General features: G+C 45.0%; 1 protein-coding gene and 1 long non-coding RNA gene across 3 annotated transcripts; one reads left to right on the forward strand and one right to left on the reverse strand.

The window, feature by feature from the left end:
• Positions 1–5,145: 5,145 nt before the first annotated feature.
• LOC148812047 (uncharacterized) lies at positions 5,146–8,646 on the forward strand. Its single transcript, XR_016086357.1, has 5 exons — positions 5,146–5,308; positions 5,587–5,613; positions 7,315–7,520; positions 7,765–7,791; positions 8,624–8,646. It is a non-coding gene; the product is annotated as an uncharacterized LOC148812047 (long non-coding RNA).
• Positions 8,647–12,978: 4,332 nt separating this feature from the next.
• On the reverse strand, positions 12,979–20,992 carry LOC148812048 (carbonic anhydrase 4-like). 2 transcript variants are annotated; one of them, XM_088908681.1, is made up of 9 exons: positions 20,947–20,992; positions 20,181–20,235; positions 19,099–19,140; positions 18,756–18,926; positions 15,287–15,435; positions 14,938–15,027; positions 14,319–14,391; positions 14,064–14,227; positions 12,979–13,404 (listed from the first exon to the last, which is right to left on the reverse strand). In XM_088908681.1, exons 2-9 carry the CDS (start codon positions 20,233–20,235, stop codon positions 13,219–13,221), a joined length of 930 nt encoding a protein of 309 aa, XP_088764807.1. In that variant the 5' UTR covers positions 20,947–20,992; the 3' UTR covers positions 12,979–13,218. The 2 variants fall into 2 exon arrangements, with proteins under 2 accessions (XP_088764807.1, XP_088764808.1); XM_088908682.1 differs by lacking the exon at positions 19,099–19,140.
• Between the last annotated feature and the right edge of the window lie 5,675 nt (positions 20,993–26,667).

Raw genomic sequence — 26,667 nt, forward strand, 5'->3', positions numbered from 1 at the left:
CGCCTTTATTTAAAACCCATAAATAAAGTTGAAACTGTTTAGACTTTTAATTATTTAAAACTGTATTACAGCAGAACAATGCACAATGCAACGTAAATCACTATCTTTGTCTTCTGCATAATAATGTTCACCTCTCTGTCCAGCAAATTAACAATAGTAATAATGATTAAATTTGTTGTATATGGCGCCTTTAAAGGTGGCTCCTCAAAGCGCTTTACAGGATAAAAACAATAGCAACATTTTTTTTTTTAAAAAGAAATACAAAATGAGATATAATTATGTGTTCCGGTTTAGACATTATGAAGAGCATAACGAAGGTCATAAAGGTCATAAACGATATTAATTTTGGAACATCAACATATTATGTAAACTGTATGTTGCTGTTATTGGTATTTTAAAGAAAAAATACTGTAAAATCCTGGGTTCGGTACAATGATTCAGGCATTCATGTGAAGGACAACAGAGCTTTCACTGGCTCAAAAAGACAAAAAGAATAACGGATACAGCGCGAGCCTGTATTCTCTCCTCAGCCGTCCACACCACACTTTTCCCTGGGTCAGATTTTAAATACAACTTCACTCACACCAAACAAATTACCACACACTGAACACTGAACATGTTAACCCAAATATGTCTCACAATACTTTTATGGTACATTACTTTGCTAAAATGTATTTAAAAATAAAAACGATTACAAACGCCAGCAGAGAGAGAGACACACACACAGTTCTTCATTGTCAAAAAGTAATTGTTTTTTACTTTGTCAGCACCCAGACAAACACAAATGCGTTATTAATGAAATGCTTTTATTCATTCTTAATCGAACTCACAAGTTGTCATCTGCTGTTGAAGCTCTGTGAGACTAGACTCACACATGGCTAGACTTGACTCGGCTCTGGCTTTCCCATCTATACCGATGCACTGCAAGTACAACCCCCCTCTCTGCGGGAGTGCTGGCTGTGACGAATTAAACCGGTTTCACAGGTATTTTCAAAGTAGAAGGGGGCGAGATTTCCAGCGAAAGACACCTCCACCCTTCAAAACCCAGTAAGTACAGTACTTACTAGTTAAGAAAGCTAGGCTCCTCAATGAAATTGCTTTAACATGCTAATGCGTTGGTGTATTGCAGTAAGTAAAAAGACCAGGGGCATTCTTCCTCCCCCTACATTCTCAGAGTAGAATAGAATTTTCCTTTGACAAAACAAGGCTTGCCAGATAATGTGAATCGAAACCTGTTTTTCTAGCTTTTAAAGTCGTGCAATGTGTATGCAGGAACACATCATTATATCTTACATATGAAAAATACATAATATAGCTCCCAAACAAACGCAAATGTGTTTTTAATAAAATGCTTTTATTCACTCATATTCTGACAATTTCAGGAAGACTAAGGAAGGACTAAGGAAAATGTCATCTGTTGTTGACACTCTGTGAGCTCGGTGACTTTGAGACCACTTGTTATCCCAAGTTGTTTGAATCGCCACAATTCAAATAGAGAAAAAAAGAGCTGACTGACAAGATTTAAGATGTGGCTGTCAATGTTGGATTAAAAAAAACACTTTGCCCGACGTTAGTTGCATTGCTTGAAAAATGATTTTATTTCGAGAGACTGGATAAGTAATTCAAGTGTTTTTTTAACTTCCTGAAAAACAAGTAATAATTTAACATTATGTGCAAATGTTTTATGATATGTCGCTGTTGTGAATGTCTGTGGAGTGTATCTTATTTGCCTGTCTGTCCTGGCTGTGCTCTCTCGCTAGCTCTCCCCCCCTCTCTCTCTCAATTCAATTCAATTCAAGGTGCTTTATTAGCATGACAGATGGGTACAATCAGTGTTGGGTATTTACTTTGTAATCTGTGGTCCTTTTAACTGTTTTTACATCTACTGTATTGCTTTGAGATGCCACTTTTAAAGGTGATATATAAAATCAAGGCTTTAACTTGCTTTAACTCCGCAAGTCTGAGTTCTTGTGTCCGTCCTATCCGAGCCCGAAAGTATTACAATATGTATCTTTATAGCAGGTGGTGTACAGCTTTTTAGTATAGATTACACTTTTCTAAAATGTATTTAAAAAATAAAAACAATTACAATCTAATCTTTCCACGTTTGATCCCAAGATCCCAAGAAAAATAAATCTAAACGGGGAGAAAGCTATGCTGAAAGTTTATTAAGATACTTAGAAGACAAAGATATCAATTTATGTTGCATTTGTCTGATTGTGAATCAAAAAACACATATATTTAAACGCGCGTTTGCGATTTAAATCAAAACGCAATTTAAATCAATATAAATGCTTATATTGTAACGCATAGGTGACTATTCATTGTTATTAAAATGACTTAAATTCGATCATGTTGTGATATTTAGAAATATAAATTTGTTTGGTGCGAGTGAAGTTTTATTTAATCTCTGACCCAGGGAAACGTTTTATTTTTTCAAAGAAATGTTTGTTAAAAAAAAAAGTCATGGCTCCGGCTGGATTCTGGCTTGTGTTGCGGTACATGAATATAATTATATTGTTATTAAATTCTTTAGATACGCAATTCCATATTATATTCCCTTTTAATCAAATTCTAAAAGTATGCTTGTTGACTCCGGTATCACGTTAGTTAAAGACTTTGATGCTTAAAATGTTTAGGGAGAAATGGAATACTGGTGTGGATTTTGTCTTTAAAGTACCGAGACCAGCCATATACTGTATGTTTATGTTCCAAAATTAATATCATTTATGACCTTCACACGTGTTACAGTATGCTCCCATTCTTTTTATGCTCAGCTACTAAGATTTCCCTTCAGTGGTAAAATTCCATATAAATATTCAATACTTAAACGGGCACAGTAAAGACATTTAAATCTTTCTACGACCTACCAAAGCACCACGAGTGCCCCTGTCGGTCAACCAATCACGTACCGCGGTATTTTGCGTCATCGCGCGTCACAGTGCGCGAGGCTGTAGCCAATTACCTCCGGTATGTGTCTGTGCCGTGCACTTTGAATGGCTGCATCTGTATGTATTGTACTATTATTATTGTATCATTCGTTACACTGTGGCTGTGTTGACTGTGTTAAGCTTCTGTTGCACTGCAATTTCCCTCATGGGATCCATAAAGTATCTATCTATCTAAAAAAATGTATATGCATTAGTTCATCAGATTGTGATGCTGTTTGTAGGCTTTAAATTCTTTTACAAGACATAATGACACAGGCTTCCTGGTTGACATGTCTACAGAGGCTTGAGACCTGACACACATGGACCCTAACAGAATAATACTTCCCAGTGCAGAGTGATACCACAACCATACAAATAAAGAGAATCACACCAGCATGACAGTATGAATAGAGGAGCAATGGAGTATCACTCATACCCATACAAAATGTACAATACTACTCTGGGCAGTAGAAACATAAAAAAGTGAGTGATTCTAAAACAATATTTCCCAGAAGAGTATGGTATTGCATGGGGTCTATTTAGGGTTGAATCAGTGTACAGCTAAACATGAATTCTACAGTATGTGTACATTATATTAGAAATAGAACAAAAATCTTACTTCACACTGTTAGTAACAAACCCTACTAGTTGTGTGTCAGTGCCTGTGGGATAATACTCCTGTCCTGTTTTCCAGGAGACTATTTCCCTGCTCCCTCTGGATGGATGGTGGCTCTCTTCCTAACAGCAGCTGTTACTGTAGCAGCATCAGTACTTCTGGTGATCCAGTGGAGAAGAATGGACAGTATGTGCTCATTATATATAGACACGTGTGTGTGTTTGAATGTCTGTGTCAGGAAGGATTTAAAATTCCTCTGTGTATGAGCAGATCAGGACATTCCTCTTGATAACAACTGACTGCCAGTGGGAAGAAAAAAATTAAAACATTTAGCTCAAGAGCCAGAGCATCTTCTAGTCTTTATAGAGAACTACACCCCAGCAGAGCTACTGATGCAGCTATCTATAATACAAACATCTATAATACAAATCAAACCCTGAGATAAACTCACTGCATTATACCAGTGAGCCAGAATCAGCCCTTCATTGCTCAAAACAGATCAACAGGTGACACTTGTGAAAGAAGATTCATTTAATCTGTTCTTTCTCCTTAGCCTAATGATCACATGTCTTGAAAATACAATATGTTGTAGTGATTCTCTGTAGTCTCCCTCTGCACAGGAGGATGAGAGAGGCAGGAGACTGGGAGTGCAGTGAACTGGTCTCTTGTCCTTGTTAGGGACACAGGCGTGCTGGTCACTCAGAGAGGACAGGAAGGAAGAAGGTAGAGGGAGAGAGTGATGGCCAGAGAGACAGAGAAAGGAAACTGGACTCTGTTTATAGAGAGAGGAGAGGGCAAGCTGCACGATGAAGGTCAGGTGCTCAGGCTTCAGGATTGCTACAATTGATATAAATTACAGTACAATATGTTCTTAAAGCCTCTGTGTATAGTATATTTTTAATAAGCAAAAGTAAAATAAAATTAACTTTTCTCTAATTTCTATTTATACACAATTTCTAATAATTCTGTGTACTATATGAAATAAAAATATTTCTGTTTGTGTTACACAATATTGTACAATACAATATTTGTGCAGAGTTGTGTGTAATCATTGTATTTCATTAGATTGTTTATCGCTACTGTACAGTATGATTAATGCAGAAAAGCACAAACAGGTAAATACATTTTTACATTTCAATATTAGAATAAGATTTGACAACCACACACAGCTGCAGTAGTTTAAGGATTCACTTACAGAGTAGTGCAGTCCTCTGATTCCAGAGTATCTATCTTTGTCACCATAGTGAAGCCCATTCAAAGACCCCCTAACCCTTCCTGTCTATTTCAGCCCATGATGGCAGTGACCTTCCCTCAGTCTGGAACAGTATATTCATGAGCTCTGTGTTCATTGGTCAAACATGATCATGTGACAGGAGAGGGTGGGGACCCTTAAAGGGGAAATCACAGATGAATGGTAGAGAGTGTCAGACCTGCTAATCTATCACAGAAATCACAGATGACCTGGAGAGAGACAGACCTTCTCATCTATCAGAGAGAACAGGGATAAGAGGGGTCAGTTCTTTGGAAGTTCACAGCAGAAAGGGTTGAATAAGATCTGTGGATCAATTACTGTCAAACGTATGGCTAGAGGAGCAGAACGACCTGCAAGGATTCTGTCTCTTATGTTATTTTGTGCAGTGAAATATTGAATATTTGTAATAGAAAACATGGCTGATGTATTTTTTTTCAGCTTCTGCAGCCCTGATGCTGTGTCACTCACTGTCCTGTCTGTGTTTCTTTACAGGGCAGGAGAAACTCAATGGTGAGTAAATCAGTCAGACTCTCTGTGCTGTGTCCTGTAGTGATTTCAGCAGGAGCTCCTCTGTAAATGATCCTGCACCAGTTTTCTAACTGAATTGTCTGTTATTATGATAAAAGGTCCACGTAGAACAACTTGTTTATTAACACTTTTCTTATAATTGACAGTTTATTTATGGAAGGAGCTATTAACTGCCAATTTGAAATTGAAAACTTAAACCAAGTTGAGTGTCATCAGACACCGGAGCTCTGATGGTCTAAATCATGTCTTATTGTTTCTAGCCATCTCTGTCATCCTCACAGAACTGGGTAAGTGATCTTCTATGTCTCTGAGATCACAGATCCACCAATACAAACACTAATGAATTATATTTGAGTGCACTGTTGTTCTGCAGTTTACTGTACTCTACTGTAATGAACTATATTGCACTGAATTGTATTATCCGTCAGTAATACACAGGTATTTGATCAGTTGTGAAGATTTAAAAAAGCAATAGAAGCTACAGAGAAATAGAGACATTCCTGTACCACAATGTAAATAAGGAGATCTTACTCAGTTTTGACTCTCAGTTTGGTCCCAATGCACATTTTGAAAATTAATATTTTAATGAAAACTTTAGTTTTAGACCACTTGCATGGGTGAAAGAAACTAACTGGCAGCACAAACTATAAAGTAAGAAATGCTGCTTGTATGAATATCAGTCCTCTTTGCTCTCTTCTAATGTGTCAAAGACACATTTTCTTCACAAAATCTCGCTTCAGACTGACAACAGCCCATCAGCCCCCTGTCCTGAGTGAACAGTCTGTATCTTGACACTGTGGGGGTCCTGCCTATGTCTTGCTGTCACACACAGTGTCTGTAATGCTGGAACAACACAGCTGCTCTGACTGCTTGTGTTCAGCCAGCTGGGCCCCAGTCTGTGTCAGACTAATACTGTCTCTGTCAGTCTTCCTGGATAATAATAATAATAATAAACTTTATTTTATATAGCGCCTTTAAAGGTGGCTTCTCAAAGCGCTTTACAGGATGACAATAACAATAAATAAGAAGACTACAACAATAAATAAGAAGATTTCACAAGATAGGACACAATTATAATTACAACAATACAACAATAACAATAGAGGAGACCGTGGAAGGTGGTACTAAGAAGAGCAGAGGGGTGAAGAATGGAACCAGTTAAGTAAAGGCTTTTCTGAAGAAGAAGGTTTTGAGTCTGGATTTGAAGGAGTTTAGAGAAGGTGACTTTCTAATATCCTTGGGCAAAGAGTTCCAGAGCTTGGGGGCATAGCAGGAGAAGGCCCTGTCGCCCATACAATGTAGACGGGCTTGGGGGACAGTAAGGAGGGCAGAATTTGAAGAGCGGAGGTTACGAGGTGGGGAGTAGGGCGATAAAAGTTCAGACAGGTATTGAGGTGCCAAGCCATGTAAAGCCTTATAGGTGAGCATGAGGATTTTAAAGTCTACGTGGAATTTGACCGGAAGCCAGTGCAAGGACTCCAGCATAGGAGTAATGTGAACACTTGCACTAGACCTGGTCAGGATTCTGGCTGCTGAATTTTGGACATACTGCAGCTTGTTCAGAGTAGATTTAGATACCCCAGGGAGTAGAGCATTGCAGTAGTCAATTCGAGAGAATACAAATATGTTGATCAGCTTTTCAGCCACAGTTAATGATAGCATAGGGCGTAGTCTTGCGGTATTTCTAAGGTTGTATCAGGCCTGGTGTGGAGATGTGCTCACCATGGTGTGTGACTGGTCATCTCTCACTGTCCAGCTGATGTCCAGAGATCAGGCAGTATGACCAGTGAGAAGGACATCTCTGTATCTCAGTCAGTGATACTGGTCACTGTGGGTACAGGACCCTTAGTCTGTGTGAGAGCAGCCCACACTTTCACTCATCTGACTGAACAGTGAACAGAATTCAGTATTAATGGATGGTTATTTAAATATGAAATATCCCTCAGTGCTGGAGACTGCAGACTGTATTTATTTCTTATCTCTCTCAGTGGCTCAAGCACAAGACTCCAGGGTGTCCTGTGATGTGTCTGTGTGTCTTATTGCATTGTGCTGCTCAGTCTTACCGAGTGAGACTCCAGTCTTACAGCCACTGCTGCTCACACTCACTGACACTCTGATCCACACTGCAGTGGAGACTGGGGATCCTGAAATGAACTGACTGCAGACTATAGTATAAACTCTGGTATAATAACAGGTAAGAAGCAATTAAGGTCTTTAATACAATGCTTACTCTCTTTCTGCAGATGCTGTATGTACAATGTGTGAAACTCTGCTGACTGACAGCACTGACTGTACTGACATTTTCTTACCAGTGTGTGACTGTGATTCACAGTGTCTGTATCTCTGTGTTCCAGTGTGTGACTGTGATTCACAGTGTCTGTATCTCTGTGGTCCAGTGGGTGACTGGGAATAACAGTGTCTGCATCTTTGTGTTTCAGAATGGCAGTGGCTGTGCAGTGCTGCAGGTAGGTCTGTTTCCTGGTGAAGATACAGACACAGTACTGCTATTGAGCACCAATATTAATTAGTATTGATTCCTGGTGAGAAATGCACTGATAAAAGGTTAAGGAGAATGAGAATCAGTGTAAACTGAGATTCCCTGCAGGTTCACATCATATTCCTTTGGAAAACCTCATCTCCTTTCACAGTGATCATGTTGTCATTCAGCCAGTGGAGTCATGTCTGTGCTGGACTGACTGAGCTATAAAATCACACAACCTAAATCAAAACCTTTTTACTATGAAAAGCTCACAGTCTGTAGCAGACTACAAGTCATGGGTACAAATCATGAATCATACACAGTGGAGCATTTTAATAAACATAGTGGAGATTACAAAATCCATTATTACAATATTTACACAACTGACGGTAAGAACACTATTTCACTGCTGACCTCTTGATCCTACATAATAAGGATATGTGTCCCCGTCACTGTACTGGAGCATTCAGGGTGAGCGCCCCCTACTGGCCCCACTAACACCTCTTCCAGCAGCAGCCTCAGCTCTCCCAAGAGTCTCCCCTCCAGGTACTGGCCAGGCCCACACTGCTGGGTCTCAGTGGGCAGCTGGTTGTGAGAGTTTTCACGCTGGTGCTTGATCTCCTTCAGAGATATTAGACATAAAGCCAGCGAGCAGCACAGCCTGATAACCCACGCACTGTCACACTATAAACTATATCTTTACATGACCTTTGCCCTGTTCACCTGTCTGGGGTATAACCCCAGTATTGTCTGTGCTTGACACAGTGTCCACCAGGACACTACAGCTCAGTACTGACCCTCTCCTTTCTTCTGTACAGGTGAAGGCAGCCCCATCCCTGACCTGCGTAAGTCCACTGTATGTAAAATCACAGCTCCTGCTGGGCTCCAGCTCTCTCCCTGTCAGTGTGCTGGGGAACAGTGTGTGTGGAGGACAGAGCGGTATTTAAACTGGGGGGCAGAGAGCTCCCAAAAGGGCAATTCCGTTGGATCAGAAAAGCCTGGGCAACACTAACAATAAATTAGAAAAATAACACATCACAGAAGTCCATTCTTAAATATTTCTAAATTACTAATGTATTTTTTCAATTCTTAGAACATGAGCAATAAAGAGGAGGTTTCACACTGGTTTCAGTGTGAATGAAGCTGAGCTCCAGATTTTTTTTTAATACTGATACTGTATGTCTGAAGTTGTCTTGTAATTTTAACATTTAGTCTCTTGAAAGAAACCAGTTCAAGAAAGCATTACTGGTCTCCAGTGAATTTCATTACCCCTGACCCCTTAATTTTTGTACTATGAGATTTATAATGAAAACTGTAGTGACATCTTTGTCTCAATATGGAGCCCAGTGTGTGTCTGTGATTAACAGTGTCTGTGTCTCTGTGATCCAGTGTGTGACTGTGATTAACAGTGTCCGTGTCTCTGTGATCCAGTGTGTGACTGTGATTAACAGTGTCTGTATCTCTGTGTTCCAGTGTGTGTCTGTGATTAACAGTATCTGTATCTCTGTGTTCCAGTGTGTGTCTGTGATTAACAGTGTCTTTATCGCTGTGTTTCTGAATGGCAGTGGCTGTGCAGTGCTGCAGGTAGGTCTGTCTCTTCTTGATGGTAGAGATGCTGTTTTAAGCCCTAGTGTCTGGGGTTATTGTGTTCTTGAGTCCAGAAGGTCTCTTTAGTGTGAGATGGTCAGTGTGTAAACTGTGAGAGGCAGCAGTGGGACTCTGGTACAGGGGTTCCTCTGAAACCTGTAGGCCTCTCTCTTGTCTGGGAAATGGCTGCTTCTCTTCACATGTCAACAAGGCTGATGGGTCAGCAGGAAGAAACATTATAATATCACCGTTTCTTCTTCTGTTTCCCTCTTTCCTCTGTCTATGTTAATATTCCAGTTTTCAGAGCTGAACCTTTTTAACCTCCAGCCCCTCAAAGGTCATTTCCACCTGGAGTGTTTGTGTCCTGAACATCTTGCAATATCTTGGACAGGATAGAGAGTACAGGCCTATTTCGTGGTCTGAATTCAAGGAACCACCTGGACATCAAGTCTAAAACATCAGATTTATATATATATATTACTCAGTACACACACTAGGAAGAAATATCCACCCCCCCCAAAAAAAAAAATTCTTCAAAAGTGATTTTTCAAAATGTAGCACATGTAGATACCTATTTTTCCAGGCCATGTCCAATATATTTCTACTATTTGTACTGGATAGGCTCTTTTTTACAGCCTTTCTATTCTCCAGGAATAAAACAATAAGAACTGAAAAGAATCTCTTTGATCTTCACTAGATTGACCTGCAGACGAATGAAGGGTAGTATTTATTAAGTATTGAGAGTTTATACTTAAGTATTTAGTATCAGGAGAGTATTAAGTCAGTATTCACTGGTTATGCGAATAAAGCTTCTTGAATTTAATTGATTAAAACCTCCATTCGCTCTGATCATGTATAAGCCCCGCCCCTGTCTCTCAGTGGATAGAGATCACTGATTGACAGCTGGTGTCTCCTGTCAGAGATGCGGACAGCTAAGCGCGAGCAGTCTGAAGTCAGTATGAGCGCCTCTGTTTCTCTCAGGGTTTCTGGATGTGTTATTTCTGGTTTAAATTGAATACTTTGGATATTTCCTCACATTTTCAAAGTAAGTGTGAAAGCTTTCTTATATTTCAGTAAGGCTTTGCTTTTTCCACTATATTTTTTTTCTGTAACAAACGGGCATTATGCAGTCTTTGAATTCTGCACTTTTTTATTTTGCATCATCAGGAAAATGGTCTTAGAGAAGATGAAAGACCTGCTGAGCTGAGATTTGAAATAAACCGGTTTAACAGACAGGCTGTCCAGTTTCTTACAGTATACAGGTCGTTGTGGTGGGTTTTGAAGTGTATGAAAGGGAGTGGTCGGGCTGTAGTTTCTCTTGCAGTCTGGTTGGTCCTGTGTTCATTAATAATGTCGTTTAAAAAAATAAAGTTTCATCGCTGTGAAAACTAATGTTTAATGTTTGTATTTAGAGGACATTGGGGATCACTCCCATGTGTAATACTCAGTGAAACAATGACAGAAGATGTCGTTTCTCTGGAAGGGAAGAGAAGTCATTAGTAATTGACTTGTGTTTCTCTCTCGGTGTGTTTGGGGACAAAGACATTTCACAGTCTAATGGAGTTGAATTGGACTGTAATCGGCAGAAGCCTGTTGTGATGTTTGCTGTTTTATTCCCCAGCTGCTGTGACTCTGGACCCTGATACAGCTCACTGTGGGCTCAGCCTGTCTGAGGATGGGAAGATAGTGAGACTGGGACAGAGGAAGAATCTCTCTGACAATCTTCACAGATTTGATTACTGTCCCTGTGTCGTGAGCAGGGAGGCCTTCACCTCAGGGAGACACTACTGGGAGGTGGAGGTGAATGAGTGGTGGAGAATAGGAGTGACCAGAGAGTCTGCAGAGAGGAAAGGAGATTTCAGCTTCTCTCCCCAGCAGGGTTACTGGTGTCTGGAGTTTTACCCTGGTTTCTGTGCTCTCACTGACCCTGAGACTGATCTCCCCAGCCGTCTGTGGCCCAGGAAGCTGGGGGTGTGTGTGGATATTGAGGAGAGGAAGGTCTCCTTTTACACAGTGGAGTCCAGAGCTCATCTCTACACTTTCACTGACATGGTCTTAACTCAGGGGGAGAAGATCTATCCTGACTTCTGGACTGTTGATTCAGATAAGGACCTTGAGCTGCTGCCTGCTGTCAGTGTGGAGATTAAACCCGTCACTGACTTATGAACACAGGCTGACTCTCTCCCAGCTCTCTGTCCTCTGAGATGATGTCATAAATATAATAGTAATTTTAGAAATGATGATGTTGTGTCATGTTTATACTAAATAAAAAAAAAAAACAGGGAAAAATAACATGTACCAGAGAGGGCGAGATAACTCGCTACCAGCCTGCTGTACTCCTGACTTGTAAATATCTCTGGAAACCCTCCCATGTTTTTTTTTCTAATTTTAAGAAAATAAACTTTTAAAAATGAAATCCTGTGTGAGTCTCTCCTGCGCGCACCGGAGGCTGTGAAGCTGCCAGAACGGGAAGGGACCCACTGATGTCACCACAGCCAGGAGGAATAGGGACTGTGACGCAGACAGGAAGTGGCTCAGGGTGTTTATGGGAGTTGTAGTTTGTAGCCAGCACTGTGTCTGTAAGCAGCTACAGCCAGTCTAATCCTTAGACAGGGTCACATCAGCATATTCTGTATTGTGTATTTTATTTCTTATTGGGTTTATTTTTCCTGTGGTGGTTTGTTTAGTGTGAGAGCAGTTTTATTTGATCTCTGTCTCAGGGGGAAGTACGGTGTGGACGCGCTGTGTCTGTTACTCTTTTCTTTTTTCTTTATTTCAGTTCCCAATCAAGTGTGATAATCGGCCAGTGAAAACTCTGTTTTTCTTCATATGAAAGCCCAAAACCCTAAACCCAGCCCAGGGTTTTACATCTGTTTGGTGGCAGCGACACATTTTTTTCTTCATGGAGAGAAACGTGGGCTTGTAAAAAGCAATGAAGAAGTATGAAGAAATGTCGACCCACATCCAGTTCTTTCTGAAAAGAAGTCTGTATATCAGCTTCAAGAACATGGCTGGGCTGCTTGCTACAGACTCCCACCACCCTCTGTGTAAGGATGTGCTCCTGTTCTCAGTTTGAGATGCACTTCCAGCTAGTTTCCGCTCTTGTGCTCCAGTTGAAAGCCCTGAATCTAAAGGCTGTGGATGAAGTCACGAGGAAGACTCCCTGTCAGAGGCACCAGGATGAACCCAGTAATGGCTGGACAGTGACACCGAGGAGGTGGACATTTCATCTGCGTGACAGGTGAGGTTGTCATCAGTAGGTGAGAATGAGACAGGGCCAGTGCTGGGGAGAGATCTGGGGGTCCTGGCAGCCTCTAAACAGGGATTGTCGGGTCTCTGCACAAGCAGGTAGCTGAACTGTAACTTCAGCTTGAGGCAGTGACTCGCGTGCTAATGTGTTGAAGTCCTGTCGCAGGACAGGGGAGGGTGAGTGTGAGCTCGGGTTCGATGCAGAGAGAAGGTGCTGGCGTATCTCCTCAGGCGGGACTGCCCAGCATTTATTAAATATTTCAAACAGATTCTCAAGCAGTAGTAATTATTAAAACACAGAATAAGCAGGATGTAATACAGACAGAGCAGTGCCACCATGACATCACAAAGTCCTGATATGATTTCATGTGCTTCATACATCATACAATCCCCAAATGACTTCACAGCCCCTGTAACTTACTGCGGGGATGTTATGTTTATGATTAGGAGCCATGCAGCTGCACCCAAAGGAGAGAGCGATGAGTGGTCCTGACTCAGGAAGAGAGAGAGGAAAGATGTCTCAAATGCAGATGTAGAGTGAAAACAATTACTTTCTCAACAACGGCCCCCTGTTCCCTTAGCCAGACAGAACGTACAGCTCCTTTTCAGCTCCAGTGAGGAGCTGGTCAGGACTGCTTCCATCCCTGGAGCTCGCACCCAGGGCCAGCCCGACAGCAGGGGAGGAGAAGATACTGCGGCCATTCAGAGGCAAGACAGGGCGATAAACATCAGCCAAGTGCAGGACTGTAGTGAACTGGTCAATCTGGAGAGAGAGAGGGGTTAATACAGACACACTGACTGGACACTCCAGTACATTAACACTGCACTGAGAGAGAGAGGGGTTAATACAGACACACTGACTGGACACTCCAGTACATTAAAACTGCACTGAAAGAGAGGGGTTCATACAGACACACTGACTGGACACTCCAGTACATTAAAACTGCACTGAGAGAGAGGGGTTCATACAGACACACTGACTGGACACTCCAGTACATGAACATTGCACTGAGAGAGAGAGGGGGGTTCATACACACACACTGACTGGACACTCCAATACATTAACACTGCACTGATAGAGAGAGGTTAATACAGACACACTGACTGGACACTACAGTCCATTAACACTGCACTGAGAGAGAGAGAGAGAGAGGGGTTAATACAGACACACTGACTGGACACTCCAGGACATTAACACTGCACTGAGAGAGAAAGGGGTTAACACAGACACACTGACTGGACACTCTGGTACATTAGCACTGCACTGAGAGAGAGAGGGGTTAATACAGACACACTGACTGGACACTCCAGTACATTAACACTGCACTGAGAGAGAGGGATTAATACAGACACACTGACTGGACACTAACAGCTCAATACAAACATGTTTAAGACACACACACACGTCCGCCTGTCTCTCACCAGATCTCTGCTGACCCTCACTGGCTCCTGGAACACGGTCCATACCACAGCCTCATTACAGTCAGGGGTGGTCAAGGACCCCCTGTAGCGAAAGAACTTGGAGCGGTCCACCCCCCTCAGCAGCTCGTCCAGGGAGAGGGACAGAGCCAGAGTCTTAGTGGAGCCTGTGGGGGAACGAGAGAGAGACGCATCCTTAACCGAGAGCGCTCGCTGATGGACCCTCACTGGCTGGACACTCCTCTCCTGTCACCTCACCTGTCCCAGCGACCTCCTTCAGGAGTGACGTCAGTGTCTTCCAGCCCTCAGGAGTGCCACCTGCCTCTGTCGCCTAGCAACCCAAAGAGAGGCTTTCTGTGCCCCAGTCTGTGGTCTTCATCTCCACATGTCTGAGATCAGCTGGTCTCTGGACTGGACAGTGCCACTGGACACACACAGTGACCCCGGGGAACCCCAGGAGCTGAGAGCCTGCACACTCATCTTCCTGCAGGAACACTGCCCTCTGCTGGACACTGGGGCTCAACCAGACAGCTTTGCTGGCTCGACAGATGAACCCCATGTCATTTCAGACGTTCACTATCACATATCACTTCTCTGTCATCATGCCTGTCCTCTCTCTGTCCTCTCTCACTTTGTTCTGTCTTTCTGTGTCTCTCTCTCAATGTGTTCTCCTTCTCTCTGTGTCCTGTTTCTCTCTCTGTGTCCTGTCTCTCTCTCTGTGTGTCCTGTCTCTCTCTCTCTCTGTGTGTCCTTTCTCTCTCTGTGTATCCTCTCTCTCTGTGTGTCCTGTCTCTGTGTGTGTGTGTGTCCTGTCTCTCTCTCTGTGTGTCCTGTCTCTCTCTCTCAGTGTCCTGTCTCTCTCTCTCTCAGTACTGACCTCTATGAAGAAGCCCAGGACAGCAATGCCCTCAGGATCAACCAGAGCTGCAGGCAAACTCTTCCCCTTCTTCACATGGACGATGTGCAGCTGATAACACAACACAGCACCACAGCAGTTACACAACACTATGACACAGCACTGAATGCTGTAATGCAACATTGAAAACAGTAACACAACACAGCAGTTACACAACACTGTGACACAGCATTGAAAACACTGTCACACAGCCCTGGAAACAGTGACACAAGCCTGGAAACAGTAACACAGCCCTGGACACAGTCACACAACCCTGGACACAGTCACACAGCCCTGGACACAGTCACACAGCCCCGCGCTGCCCCCTCACCTCCATGGGGAAGCGCTGGCCGTCCAGCAGGTGCTCGGAGCCGGGGAAGTCTGCGGAGTTTCCCCAGTGGAAGTGGAACTGGACAGCGGAGTACCAGCCAGAGAGCCCCCCGCCACTGACCCCCGCCCCTGGCCGTAGGGTCACCTGCACTGAGACACACAGCCAGAGAGAGCCAGGGTGTCTCCCATCACTGCTCCCATCACTGTCCCAGTCACTGTCCCAGTCACACACTGCTCCCGTCACTGTCCCAGTCACACCCTGCTCCTGCCACTGTCCCAGTCACTCACTGCTCCCATCACTGTCCCAGTCACTCACTGCTTCTGTCATTGTCCCAGTCACACACTGCTCCCGTCACTGTCCCAGTCACTCACTGCTTCTGTCACTGTCCCAATCACTCACTGATCCCGTCACTGTCCCAGTCACACACTGCTCCTGTCACTGTCCCAGTAACACACTACTCCCACCACTGTCCCAGTCACTCACTGCTCCCGCCACTGTCCCACTCACTCACTGCTCCCGTCACTGTCCCAGTCACTCACTACTTCTGTCAATGTCCCAGTCACACACTGCTCCCGTCACTGTCCCAGTAACACCCTGTTCCCATCACTGTCCCAGTCACACACTGCTCCCGTCACTGTCCCAGTCACTGTCCCAGTCACTCACTGCTCCCGTCACTGTCCCAGTCACTGTCCCAGTCACACACTGCTCCTGTCACTGTCCCAGTCACACATTGCTCCCATCACTCTCCCAGTCACTCACTGCTTATGTCACTGTCCTAGTCACACACTGTCTCGGTCAGTCAGTGTCTCAGTCAGTCTCTGTCTCAGTCAGTCACTGTCTCAGTCAGTCTCTGTCTCGGTCAGTCTCTCACTGTCTCGGCCAGTTACTGTTTCAGTCAGTCTCTGTCTCGGTCAGTCTCTTACTGTCTCAGTCAGTCTCTGTCTCAGCCAGACTCTGTCTCAGTCAGTCTCTGTCCCAGTCACACACTGTTTCAGTCAGTCTCTAACTGTCTCGGTCAGTCACTGTCTTAGTCAGTCAGTCTCTGTCTCAGTCAGTCAGTGTCGTAGTCAGTCTCTGTCTAAGTCAGTCTCTGTCTCTGTCAGTCAGTGTCTCAGTCAGTCTCTGTCTCAGTCACACACTGTCTTAGTCAGTCTCTGTCTCAGTCAGTCACTGTCATAGTCAGTCAGTCTCTGTCTCAGTCAGTCAGTGTTTCAGTCAGTCTCTGTCTCAGTCACACACTGTCTCAGTCAGTCTCTGTCTCGATCAGTCAGTGTCTCAGTCAGTCTCTGTCTCAGTCAGTCACTTTCTCAGTCAGTCTCTGCCTCAGTCAGTCTCTCACTGTCTCAGTCAGTCTCTGTCTCAGCCAGTCTCTGTCTCAGCCAGTCTCTGTTTCAGTCAGTCTCTGTCCCAGTCACACACTGTCTCGGTCAGTCACTGTCTCAGTCAGTCAGTGTCTCGGTCAGTCAATTCAATTCAATTCAATTCAAGGTGCTTTATTAGCATGACCGATGGGTACAATCAGTGTTGCCAAAGCAAATGAAAGTAATGATATTTACATGAAACAAAACAAAAATAGAAGTAAAATAAAATCTACAGACATATTACAGACATTTACAACAAAGACATATTATACAATATTGACATATTCTGTAGGCGGCTGGAGCATTATTGGGAGACAGACTCACTGTTCCTCAGGCTGTGACAGGAGATCACATACTGGGCTGCCAGTTCAACTGAGTTCCCTCCTCCCTCTCCCAGTAGGATTGGGACCCGTTGTGATTCTGGCAGGTGTGGGAACTCTGGGATTAGATTTCTGAATTTCGGGAAGAATGTTTCTCTAATCCCAGAGTATCTGTCACAGTGCAGTAGGAAGTGCACCTCTGTCTCTATTTCTCCCCGCTGGCAGTGGGAGCACAGCCTGTCCTCTCTGGACAGCCAGGTCTGCCTGTGTCGCCCAGTTTCTATGGCCAGGTTGTGGTCACTGAGCCTGTACTTCGTCAGGGTCTGTTTCTGTTTGTTATTTTTTATTTTGGTCAAATATTCAGCTAGTGTGTATTGTCTGTTTAAGGTTCTGTAACATTCCAGTTTATGTTGTGTCTGTGTGTGTGTGTCCCAGTGTGTGAGATATTGCTGTTTGATCTGTGCTGTGATGTGGTTGAGTCTGGGTTGTGGTGCTCTAGCAGTGCTGTCCTGAGGCTGGTTAGTGTCGGTGTGGCTCAGGTCGGTGAGCCTCAGGACCAGCTGGCTCAGGGGGCTCTGTTTTGGGCTCAGCTCTTGGCTCAGCAGGGCTTTGTGGTGGTAGGAATTTTGGTCACTGTTTTTTAGGTGTAGCCAATACTTGAATATTCTTTTCTGTATGTTTATCAATAGTGGGTACTGGCCTAATTCGGCCCTGCACCCGTTGTTAGGAGACAGTCTCTGTCTCAGTCAGTCTCTGTCTCAGTCAGTCTCTGTCCCAGTCACACACTGTCTTGGTCAGTCTCTCACTGTCTCGGTCAGTCACTGTCTCAGTCAGTCAGTCTCTGTCTCAGTTAGTCAGTGTCTCAGTCAGTCACTGTCGTAGTCAGTCAGTCTCTGTCTCAGTCAGTCAGTGTCTCAGTCAGTCTCTGTCTCAGCCAGTCTCTGTCTCAGTCACACACTGTCTCGGTCAGTCTCTCGCTGTCTCAGCCAGTCTCTGTCTCAGTCAGTCAGTGTCTCAGTCAGTCTCTGTCTCAGTCAGTCTCTTACCGTCTCAGTCAGTCTCTTACTGTATCGGTCAGTCTCTGTCTCAGTCAGTCTCTGTCCCAGTCACACACTGTCTCAGTCAGTCACTGTCTCAGTCAGTCAGTCTCTGTCTCAGTCAGACAGTGTCTCGGTCAGCCAGTCTCTGTCTCAGTCACTGTCTCTGTCTCAGTCAGTCTCTGTCCCAGTCACACACTGTCTCGGTCAGTCTCTCGGTCAGTGTCTCGGTCAGTCAATGTCTCGCTCAGTCACTGTCTCGCTCAGTCACTGTCTCGGTCAGTCTCTGTCTCGGTCAGTCTCTGTCTTGGTCAGTCTCTCACTGTCTCGGTCAGTCACTGTCTCAGTCAGTCAGTCTCTGTCTCAGTCAGTCACTGTCTCAGTCAGTCTCTGTCTCGGTCAGTCTCTCACTGTCTCGGTCAGTTACTGTTTCGGTCAGTCTCTGTCTCGGTCAGTCTCTCACTGTCTCAGTCAGTCAGTCTCTGTCTCGCTCAGTCACTGTCTCAGTCAGTCTCTGTCTTGGTCAGTCTCTCACTGTCTCGGTCAGTCACTGTCTCAGTCAGTCAGTCCCTGTCTCAGTCAGTCAGTGTCTCGGTCAGTCACTGTCTCAGTCAGTCCATCTCTGTCTCAGTCAGTCAGTGTCTCGGTCAGTCTCTCGCTGTCTCGATCAGTCACTGTCTCTGTCTCGGTCAGTCTCTGTCTCGGTCAGTCTCTCACTGTCTCAGTCAGTCAATGTGTGTGTCAGTGTTACCTGTGTGTCCGTTGTTGGTCAGCTCTCTCATGATGTTCTTCTCTCTGTACCCAGTGAAGGTCAGCTCAGTCAGATTGGGGTCAGTGGTCACTCTGGAGGTCCTGATGTCCACAGGAGACTGACGTTGCCCATTGCAGTGACCAAAAGGCCTGGATACCCAGGCAGAAGGGCCTGTAACAGGGACACAGTGCCTGTGTACACTGATCGGTTGTGTAGACAAGAGACTGGACCTCAGTCAGGCCATTCCTTAACCAATCATCATTCAGGGTCATTAATCAGAGCATTCCTTAATCAATCACTGATCAGGATTTTATTGATTAGATGATTCACTCCAGTGTCTTACCACACTGCCCGCGATGGTAGCACCAGTCACACTGATGAGACTCTGAAAGACAGAGTGTTACAAGAGGCAAATTCTCAGGACAACTGGTTTCCTGCTTTCTTACGACACTCAGAATTACACCTCCCATCCTGTTACTGAGGTTTGCAGTGATCTCCTCTCTCACTGTGTCTCCTGTCCTGTTGTGTGTGTTTATCACTGAGATATTCTCTGTGATGTCCTCTCTCTCGCTGTGTCTCCTGTCCTGTTGTGTGTGTTTATTACTGAGGGATTCTCTGTGATCTCCTCTCTCTCACTATGTCTCCTGTCCTGTTGTGTGTGTTTATCACTGAGAGATTATCTGTGATCTCCTCTCTTTTTGTGTCTCCTGTCCTGTTGTGTGTGTTTATCACTGAGGGATTCTCAGTGATCTCCTCTCTCTCACCGTGTCTCCTGTCCTGTTGTGTATTACTGAGAGATTCTATGTAAACTCCTCTCTCTCACTGTGTCTCCTGTCCTGTTGTGTGTTTTATTACTGAGGGATTCTCTGTGATCTCTCTGTCTTCAGGTATTCTTACTCCAGTCTGCAGGTGCTCTGTTGAGAGTGTGGTATCACCTGTGGGATCACAGTGTGGTTTGGCAGCAGCTTGATGTCTGACTGGAATGTGTCACAAGGTTGATCAGTTTGGCCCAGTCCATTACCCTCTGGTAAGCATTATAGGAGCACAAAGACACGGATCTCCAGACTCAGAGACAGCTTCTTCCCTCAGGATGTCAGCTTGTCTAATTCTACAGTGACTCTACAACTGCACACTGCTTGTGCTGCCTTTTATCTGTGTGTTATTCAGCTTCGTTGTTGCTGCTGCTGTTGTTGTGTGTTGAAGTTGGTGTTTCCTCAATGTCTTTGTATTGGAGCCTACATGCAAATAAGCATCTCATTGCGCTTGCGCCTGTGGCAAATAAACTAAACTGAAACTGCTCTGAGATTGTGTCTAATTAGATTGCTGATTGAATACTCAATAGAAATGTATATCACTCTGAACCACAGCAGAGCTTCAGTTCCAGCTCAGGATCTAAGGAGCAGGAGGAGTGAGAATAATACTCACTGGCTCTCACTGAGGACAGCAGCTCCAGACACAGCAGGAGGAGAAACACATCCATCTGTTAGAGAAAACCAGACAGATGAGTATGTATCCCTGAGCACACCTGTGTCTTTAACACACAGCTGGTCACTGAACACAGACGAATCCCAGTCCAATCAGGGCAATACAGCAACCTACACAGCCACACACAGCACTGAGACTTTCTGTCAAGTACTGTAGTAAGATATACTTTGTTATTGTGTGGTGAAAGCACAGTACAGTGCAGTAAAACCCAGTGAGATTGTAAAAGAGTTGATTACAGGTAAAGTCCAGCGAGATTGTGGTAAAACAGTCCATTACAGGTAAAGTTCAGTGAGATTGTGGTAAAAACATAGTTCAGTGCAATACACCCCAGTAAGATTGTGGTAAAAACACAGTACAGTGCAATACACCCCACTATGTTTGTGGTAAAACACAGAACAGTGGAGTACATCCCAGTGAGATCGAGGTAAAAACACAGTACAGTGTAGAAAAGCCCAGTGAGATCAAGGTAAAAATACACTACAGTGCAGTAAAGCCCTGTGAGATTGTGGTAAAAATACAGTACAGTGCAGAAAAGCCCAGTGAGATTGTTGTAAAAACACAGTACAGTGCAGTAAAGCCCAGTGAAATGAGGGTAGAAACACAGTACAGTGCAGTACAGCCCAGTGAGATTGTGGTAAAAGCACAGTAGAGTGCAGTAAAGCCCAGTGAGAGTGTGGAGACAGCAGATCAAAGGAGACACACTTACTCTGGGGGTCACTGTGGTGTCGATGTGCCCACTCACTCAGCTCTCGGTGTGAGCCCGTCTGTGGGCTGTGCCGCTCTTAAACCCTGCAGACAGCCAATCACACACAGAGCTGTTCAGCCCCTCTCGCCCGCTTGATTTTACGTAACTGATCTGAAAGTGCCGCCCAGCTTCAGTAGCATGGCTGGGCAGCTTGTTCCACACTCCCACCACCTTTCGCGTAAAGAAGATCCTCCTGTCCCGAGGTGAGTCAGGGATCGGTCTCCTGTCTTTTCTGATTCCATCTTCGCAGCTGTGTGTCGTTCTCATCTTGATGAGCTGCTGCACTGGCGCTTGTGTGATTCGACCCTGATAAGCGCTCCCAGACTTTGCAGATAACTCAGGCACACCTGATAGCTCTGCAGACTCCCCGAATCTGATTTCCAATCACCCTGGGGGGGAGACAGCAGGACAAAGCTGGAATTGAACAGACGAAAGAGCAGCTAGACCTCTGGCACTGAGCAGGGGTGAGCATGTGTGCCTTGTAGCGCTGAGGTCCTGGGGTTCAGCTCTGGGGTGCTGTGTGTGGAGTTTGCATGTTCTCCCCATGTTCATATGGGTTTCCTCCCACAGTTCAAAGACACACTGGTAGGATATTGGCCTCTGGGAATATTGGCCCTGGTGTCAGCGTGTGTGTGTGCCTTGTGATGGACTGGCGTCCTGTCAAGGGCGTACCCTGCCCTGGGCCCGTTGCTTGCTGGGATAGACTCCTGCTCCCTCACGACCCTGAGCTGGAAGAAGTGGTGCGACAACGGAGGGATGAATAAAATCGTGAGCCTTGAGTTGACAATCCTCCCCAGCTGTAGAACAAGGACAAAGTCCTGTTTTAGAGTATAGTGCACTGTTGTGGTCAGCATGTTACAAAACAAAAGATGCTGCTGCACTGGAATAATTCCAGAGATGTATACCATACTGACAAGCTGAAGGAACTGAGTCTCTTAAGTCTGAAGGGAGTGTCCCACACTGACAGGCTGTAGGAACTGAGTCTCTTTAGTCTGAAGGGAGGGTCCCACACTGACAGGCTGGAGGAACTGAGTCTTTTTAGTCTGAAGGGAGTGTCCCCCACTGACAGGCTGAAGGAACTGAGTCTCTTTAGTCTGAAGGGAGTGTCCCACAGTGACAGGCTGAAGGAACTGTCTCTTCAGTCTGAAGGGAGTGTCCCCCACTGACAGGCTGAAGGAACAGAGTCTCTTTAGTCTAAAGGGAGTGTCCCACAGTGACAGGCTGAAGGAACTGAGTCTCTTTAGTCTGAAGGGAATTTCCCACACTGAGATGCTGGAGGAACTGAGTCTCTTCAGTCTGAAGGGAGTGTCCCACACTGACAGGCTGAAGGAACAGAGTCTCTTTAGTCTAAAGGGAGTGTCCCACAGTGACAGGCTGAAGGAACTGAGTCTCTTTAGTCTGAAGGGAATTTCCCACACTGAGATGCTGGAGGAACTGAGTCTCTTCAGTCTGAAGGGAGTGTCCCACACTGACAGGCTGGAGGAACTGAGTCTCTTCAGTCTGAAGGGAGTGTCCCACAGTGACAAGCTGAAGGAACTGAGTCTCTTAAGTCTGAAGGGAGTGTCCCACACTGACAGGCTGTAGGAACTGAGTCTCTTTAGTCTGAAGGGAGGGTCCCACACTGACAGGCTGGAGGAACTGAGTCTTTTTAGTCTGAAGGGAGTGTCCCCCACTGACAGGCTGAAGGAACTGAGTCTCTTTAGTCTGAAGGGAGTGTCCCACAGTGACAGGCTGAAGGAACTGTCTCTTCAGTCTGAAGGGAGTGTCCCCCACTGACAGGCTGAAGGAACAGAGTCTCTTTAGTCTAAAGGGAGTGTCCCACAGTGACAGGCTGAAGGAACTGAGTCTCTTTAGTCTGAAGGGAATTTCCCACACTGAGATGCTGGAGGAACTGAGTCTCTTCAGTCTGAAGGGAGTGTCCCACACTGACAGGCTGAAGGAACAGAGTCTCTTCAGTCTGAAGGAAGTGTCCCACACTGAGAGGCTGGAGGAACTGAGTCTCTTCAGTCTGAAGGGAGTGTCCCACAGTGACAGGCTGAAGGAACTGAGTCTCTTTAGTCTGAAGGGAGTGTCCCACACTGAGAGGCTGGAGGAACTGAGTCTCTTCAGTCTGAAGGGAGTGTCCCACACTGACAGGCTGAAGGAACAGAGTCTCTTTAGTCTAAAGGGAGTGTCCCACACTAACAGGCTGAAGGAACTGAGCATCTTTAGTGTGAAGGGATGGTCCCACACTGACAGGCTGGAGGAACTGAGTCTCTTTAGTCTGAAGGGAGTGTCCCACACTGATCAACACAGCTGAATTCTTCATAATAAACAGTAAGACACAAGCCAGAGGACAGCAGAGGAAACGTTGGGGAAGAGCAGTTCAAACTGTGACCAGAGGGCTCCCCCTGTGGTATTATCATGAAAGGGTATGAGTGACCATGGCATGTGCTTCAGAACTATAGAACGCTTCCACACGTGGCACAGTGGCTATTTCTGATTAGGTGAACCTCCTCTTTCAGGAATTCTGAAAAGACAATCAGCCCAGATCAGAAATGAAAATAGGTCAAGTCAGGTCAGGTTTGAAATTCTCTCACCCCTCAGAACGGTGTCTGTGCTGACACACGAGACAGACTGAGGCTTTACTGGGAGTATGAAAGCCCCTGGAGAAGGTGTGAATGCAGAGATTAACAGGGAAGATGCTCCTCTGTGTTCCTGTTGTTTCATGAACGACCATCTGAGACTCAAACTGTCTTTAATCCTTTCTGGTTTAAAGACACTGGAGCTCCCAGAAGTTTTCTGAAACTTTAGTCATTTCTGGTTCACTGCTGGAACTCCCAAAAGTCCTCAAAGTGGAAGAGCATCCAAGCAATGCAGACGTTCAAGAGAGTTTCTGGTTTTAATGACCTCTTGTCACTACAGTAAAGTTCTTACACACTAGATGTAAAGTAAGTAACTGTGGTTTTATTCCATGTTCAAACAATTAACTTGAACCTCTTTACTTTCTTAAAGAACATATTATTCTCTGACCCTTGAACTACAAAACCTCACCTACAGAATTCTTTTTAAGCCCCCAAAAGTCCCTTCCCTTTCAACTTACTTCCTTCAATGTATCCCAAATTCCAATCTCCAAACAAAGGCACTAGAACTGTCTTTGCCAAGCCCTGTGTACTGTACTGTAGAAACAAGCTCTAGGGCCAATGGAACCCCGTGAAACTGTCAGTTGGCCCTCTGGTGTCACACAGCTTCCTGGTATTTGTAGTCCTGGCTTGTAGTCTTCAGCTCTAGCTGCCCATCCAGGAATTCAGTCTCTGTGAATCAACAGCTATAGGAAACACAGCGAGAAGCAGGTGGAGAGGAATCCTGCTGAATCAGGGCTGAGGTCTTCTTTCTCAACCGCGGGCCGTTAGCAGGCTCGCACCCTTGCGAAACACCACATGATTCGGGGTTAATAACGGCTTGGTTTCTTCAGCACAGCTTGTGCAAACCTCTTGCAACTTCCAAGAATAACAAAATCTTAAATTTGTGAAATCATGAGTCAGGATGCACTTCTTTTAAATATCGCTACTGCTGTTGATACTAACAATCCCAATGATAATACTGAAACACCAATAAATAATATTGTTGCTCATTAAGGGTAAAGGTGTTGGTATAGGATTTCACTATAGATGCAAGAATCTACAGCTGGTAACACTATAGAAATATAGATGGATGACAATACTAATACTAATCTTGACACAAATACTGATATTAATAATGATACTGAAATTAGTACTAATGATGATACTAATAATGATATTAACACTAATAGAGAAAATAATACTGAAACTGATACTACTGATACTAACACTGATGATACCTTTCATACTGACAATACTAATGATCTCCCTTCTTGTATGAATTGGCTGCCCAAAAGATAATGGAAATCAATCTCCCTACTCTACAAGTACATCAGCAAATTTGGGGAGAGTGTCTTTAGTGTCAGGATTCCAGAAATAATGGGAATTATCCATCCATCTACTCTCTAACCTCGGCATCTGCTTCAGGGTTGCGGGAGGGCAGAGCCTATCCCATCAGGCAGTGGGCTCAGGGCAGGGTCCAGCCTCGAGGAGAGTCCAGTCCATCACGGGGCAGCACACAGACACAGACACGAGAACAGGGGGCCAGTTTGCTCAGAAGTCACGTAGTCTCCCGGGATATCTCTGGGCTGCTGGAGGAAAGTGGAACTCCAGGAGATAACTCAAGCAAACACAAGAAGACCTCCACACACACAGCACCCCAGAACCTGAGTCCACAACCCCAGCTCTGTGGGGAAGACGTTCAGCACCACCACCACCCCCAGTCTTCCCATTTCTGATTTATGAAGAGAAGGGGCTGCTGCAGAGCGGCTTGTGCAAGATGATCAGACGTGTGGTTTCAGGTTTAAGGACGGAAACGAGCCCAGTCACTAACGAACTCACTCCCCCAGCTGGCAGTGAGGCCACACCAGAGGGCTGGAGAGGGGAATTCTTCTTGATCACGCCTGTGTTGTACGAGTTGTTCACAAACCCCGCACTCCACCTTCAACTAGATGTTCGGTTAGAGGAGCGATTTGATCATCATTGAAATAGCGATGAACTTGTAAATGTTAACAATAGCAATAAGCAGCAGAAACTGCACAAAGGTCTGTGCTTCTCCAGCGCACGTCGACCACGTCTGATCGCTGCTCCAAAGATATTTACTGTGCTTTGGCTTCCAGTCTCTGTTGGGATTTTTCTGATTAAAGAGAAATGTATCAATTTTAAATTCCATACCTTCACAGTGTGAAGGGACCCAGGCTGTGATCATGGGGAGGCCGAGAAGAAAGCTGTTGAGTATACTCCTATACTCTGGAAATGCCATACTCTGATACTCTCAGACTCCAATACTCTCATATTCCTACAATATAAGAGGAATATGAGAGTATAGGCACACTCCCATGTGCCTATACTCTCATACTCCTGAATTCCCATACTATCAGACTCCCATACTGCTTTAATCCCATACTCTCATTCTCCAGTACTCCTATATTCCCAAACTCCTATAATTGTTTACTTCCACACTCCCCTACACCTATACTCCCATATTCCTGTCCTCCAATTCTCCATTACTTCTATACTCCTATAATTCTTTAGAATTAATAATAATTCATAATTGCTTGCATTTATATAGGGTTTTTCTGGACACTCAAAGTGCTTTACAGGTAATGGGGACTCTCCTCCACCACCAGTGTGCAGCCCCACCTGGATGATAAGACAGCAGCCATAGTGCGCCAGTACACTCTCAACACATCAGCTATCAGTGGGGAGGAGAGCAGAGTAATGAAGCCCATTCATAGAGGGGGATTGTTAGGAGGCCATGACTGGTAAGAGTCAATGGGAAATTTGGCCAGGATGCCGGGGTAACACCCCTACTCTTTTCAAGAAACAGCCTGGGACTTTTAATGACCACAGAGAGTCAGGACCTCTCATCCTTTTATGTCTCATCCGAAGGATGGCGCCTGTTTACAGTATAGTGTCCCCGTCACTGTACTGGGGCATTAGGACCCACATAGACCGCAGGGTGAGCGCCCCCTGCTCGTCCCACTAACACCTCTTCCAGCAGCAACCTTAGTTTTTCCCAGGAGGTCTCCTATCCAGGTACTGACCAGGCTCACACCTGCTGAGCTTCTGTGGGTTTACT

Source organism: Atractosteus spatula (genome assembly GCF_055471065.1).
Source record: "Atractosteus spatula isolate fAtrSpa1 chromosome 10 unlocalized genomic scaffold, fAtrSpa1.hap1 SUPER_10_unloc_5, whole genome shotgun sequence".
Taxonomy (NCBI): domain Eukaryota; kingdom Metazoa; phylum Chordata; class Actinopteri; order Semionotiformes; family Lepisosteidae; genus Atractosteus; species Atractosteus spatula.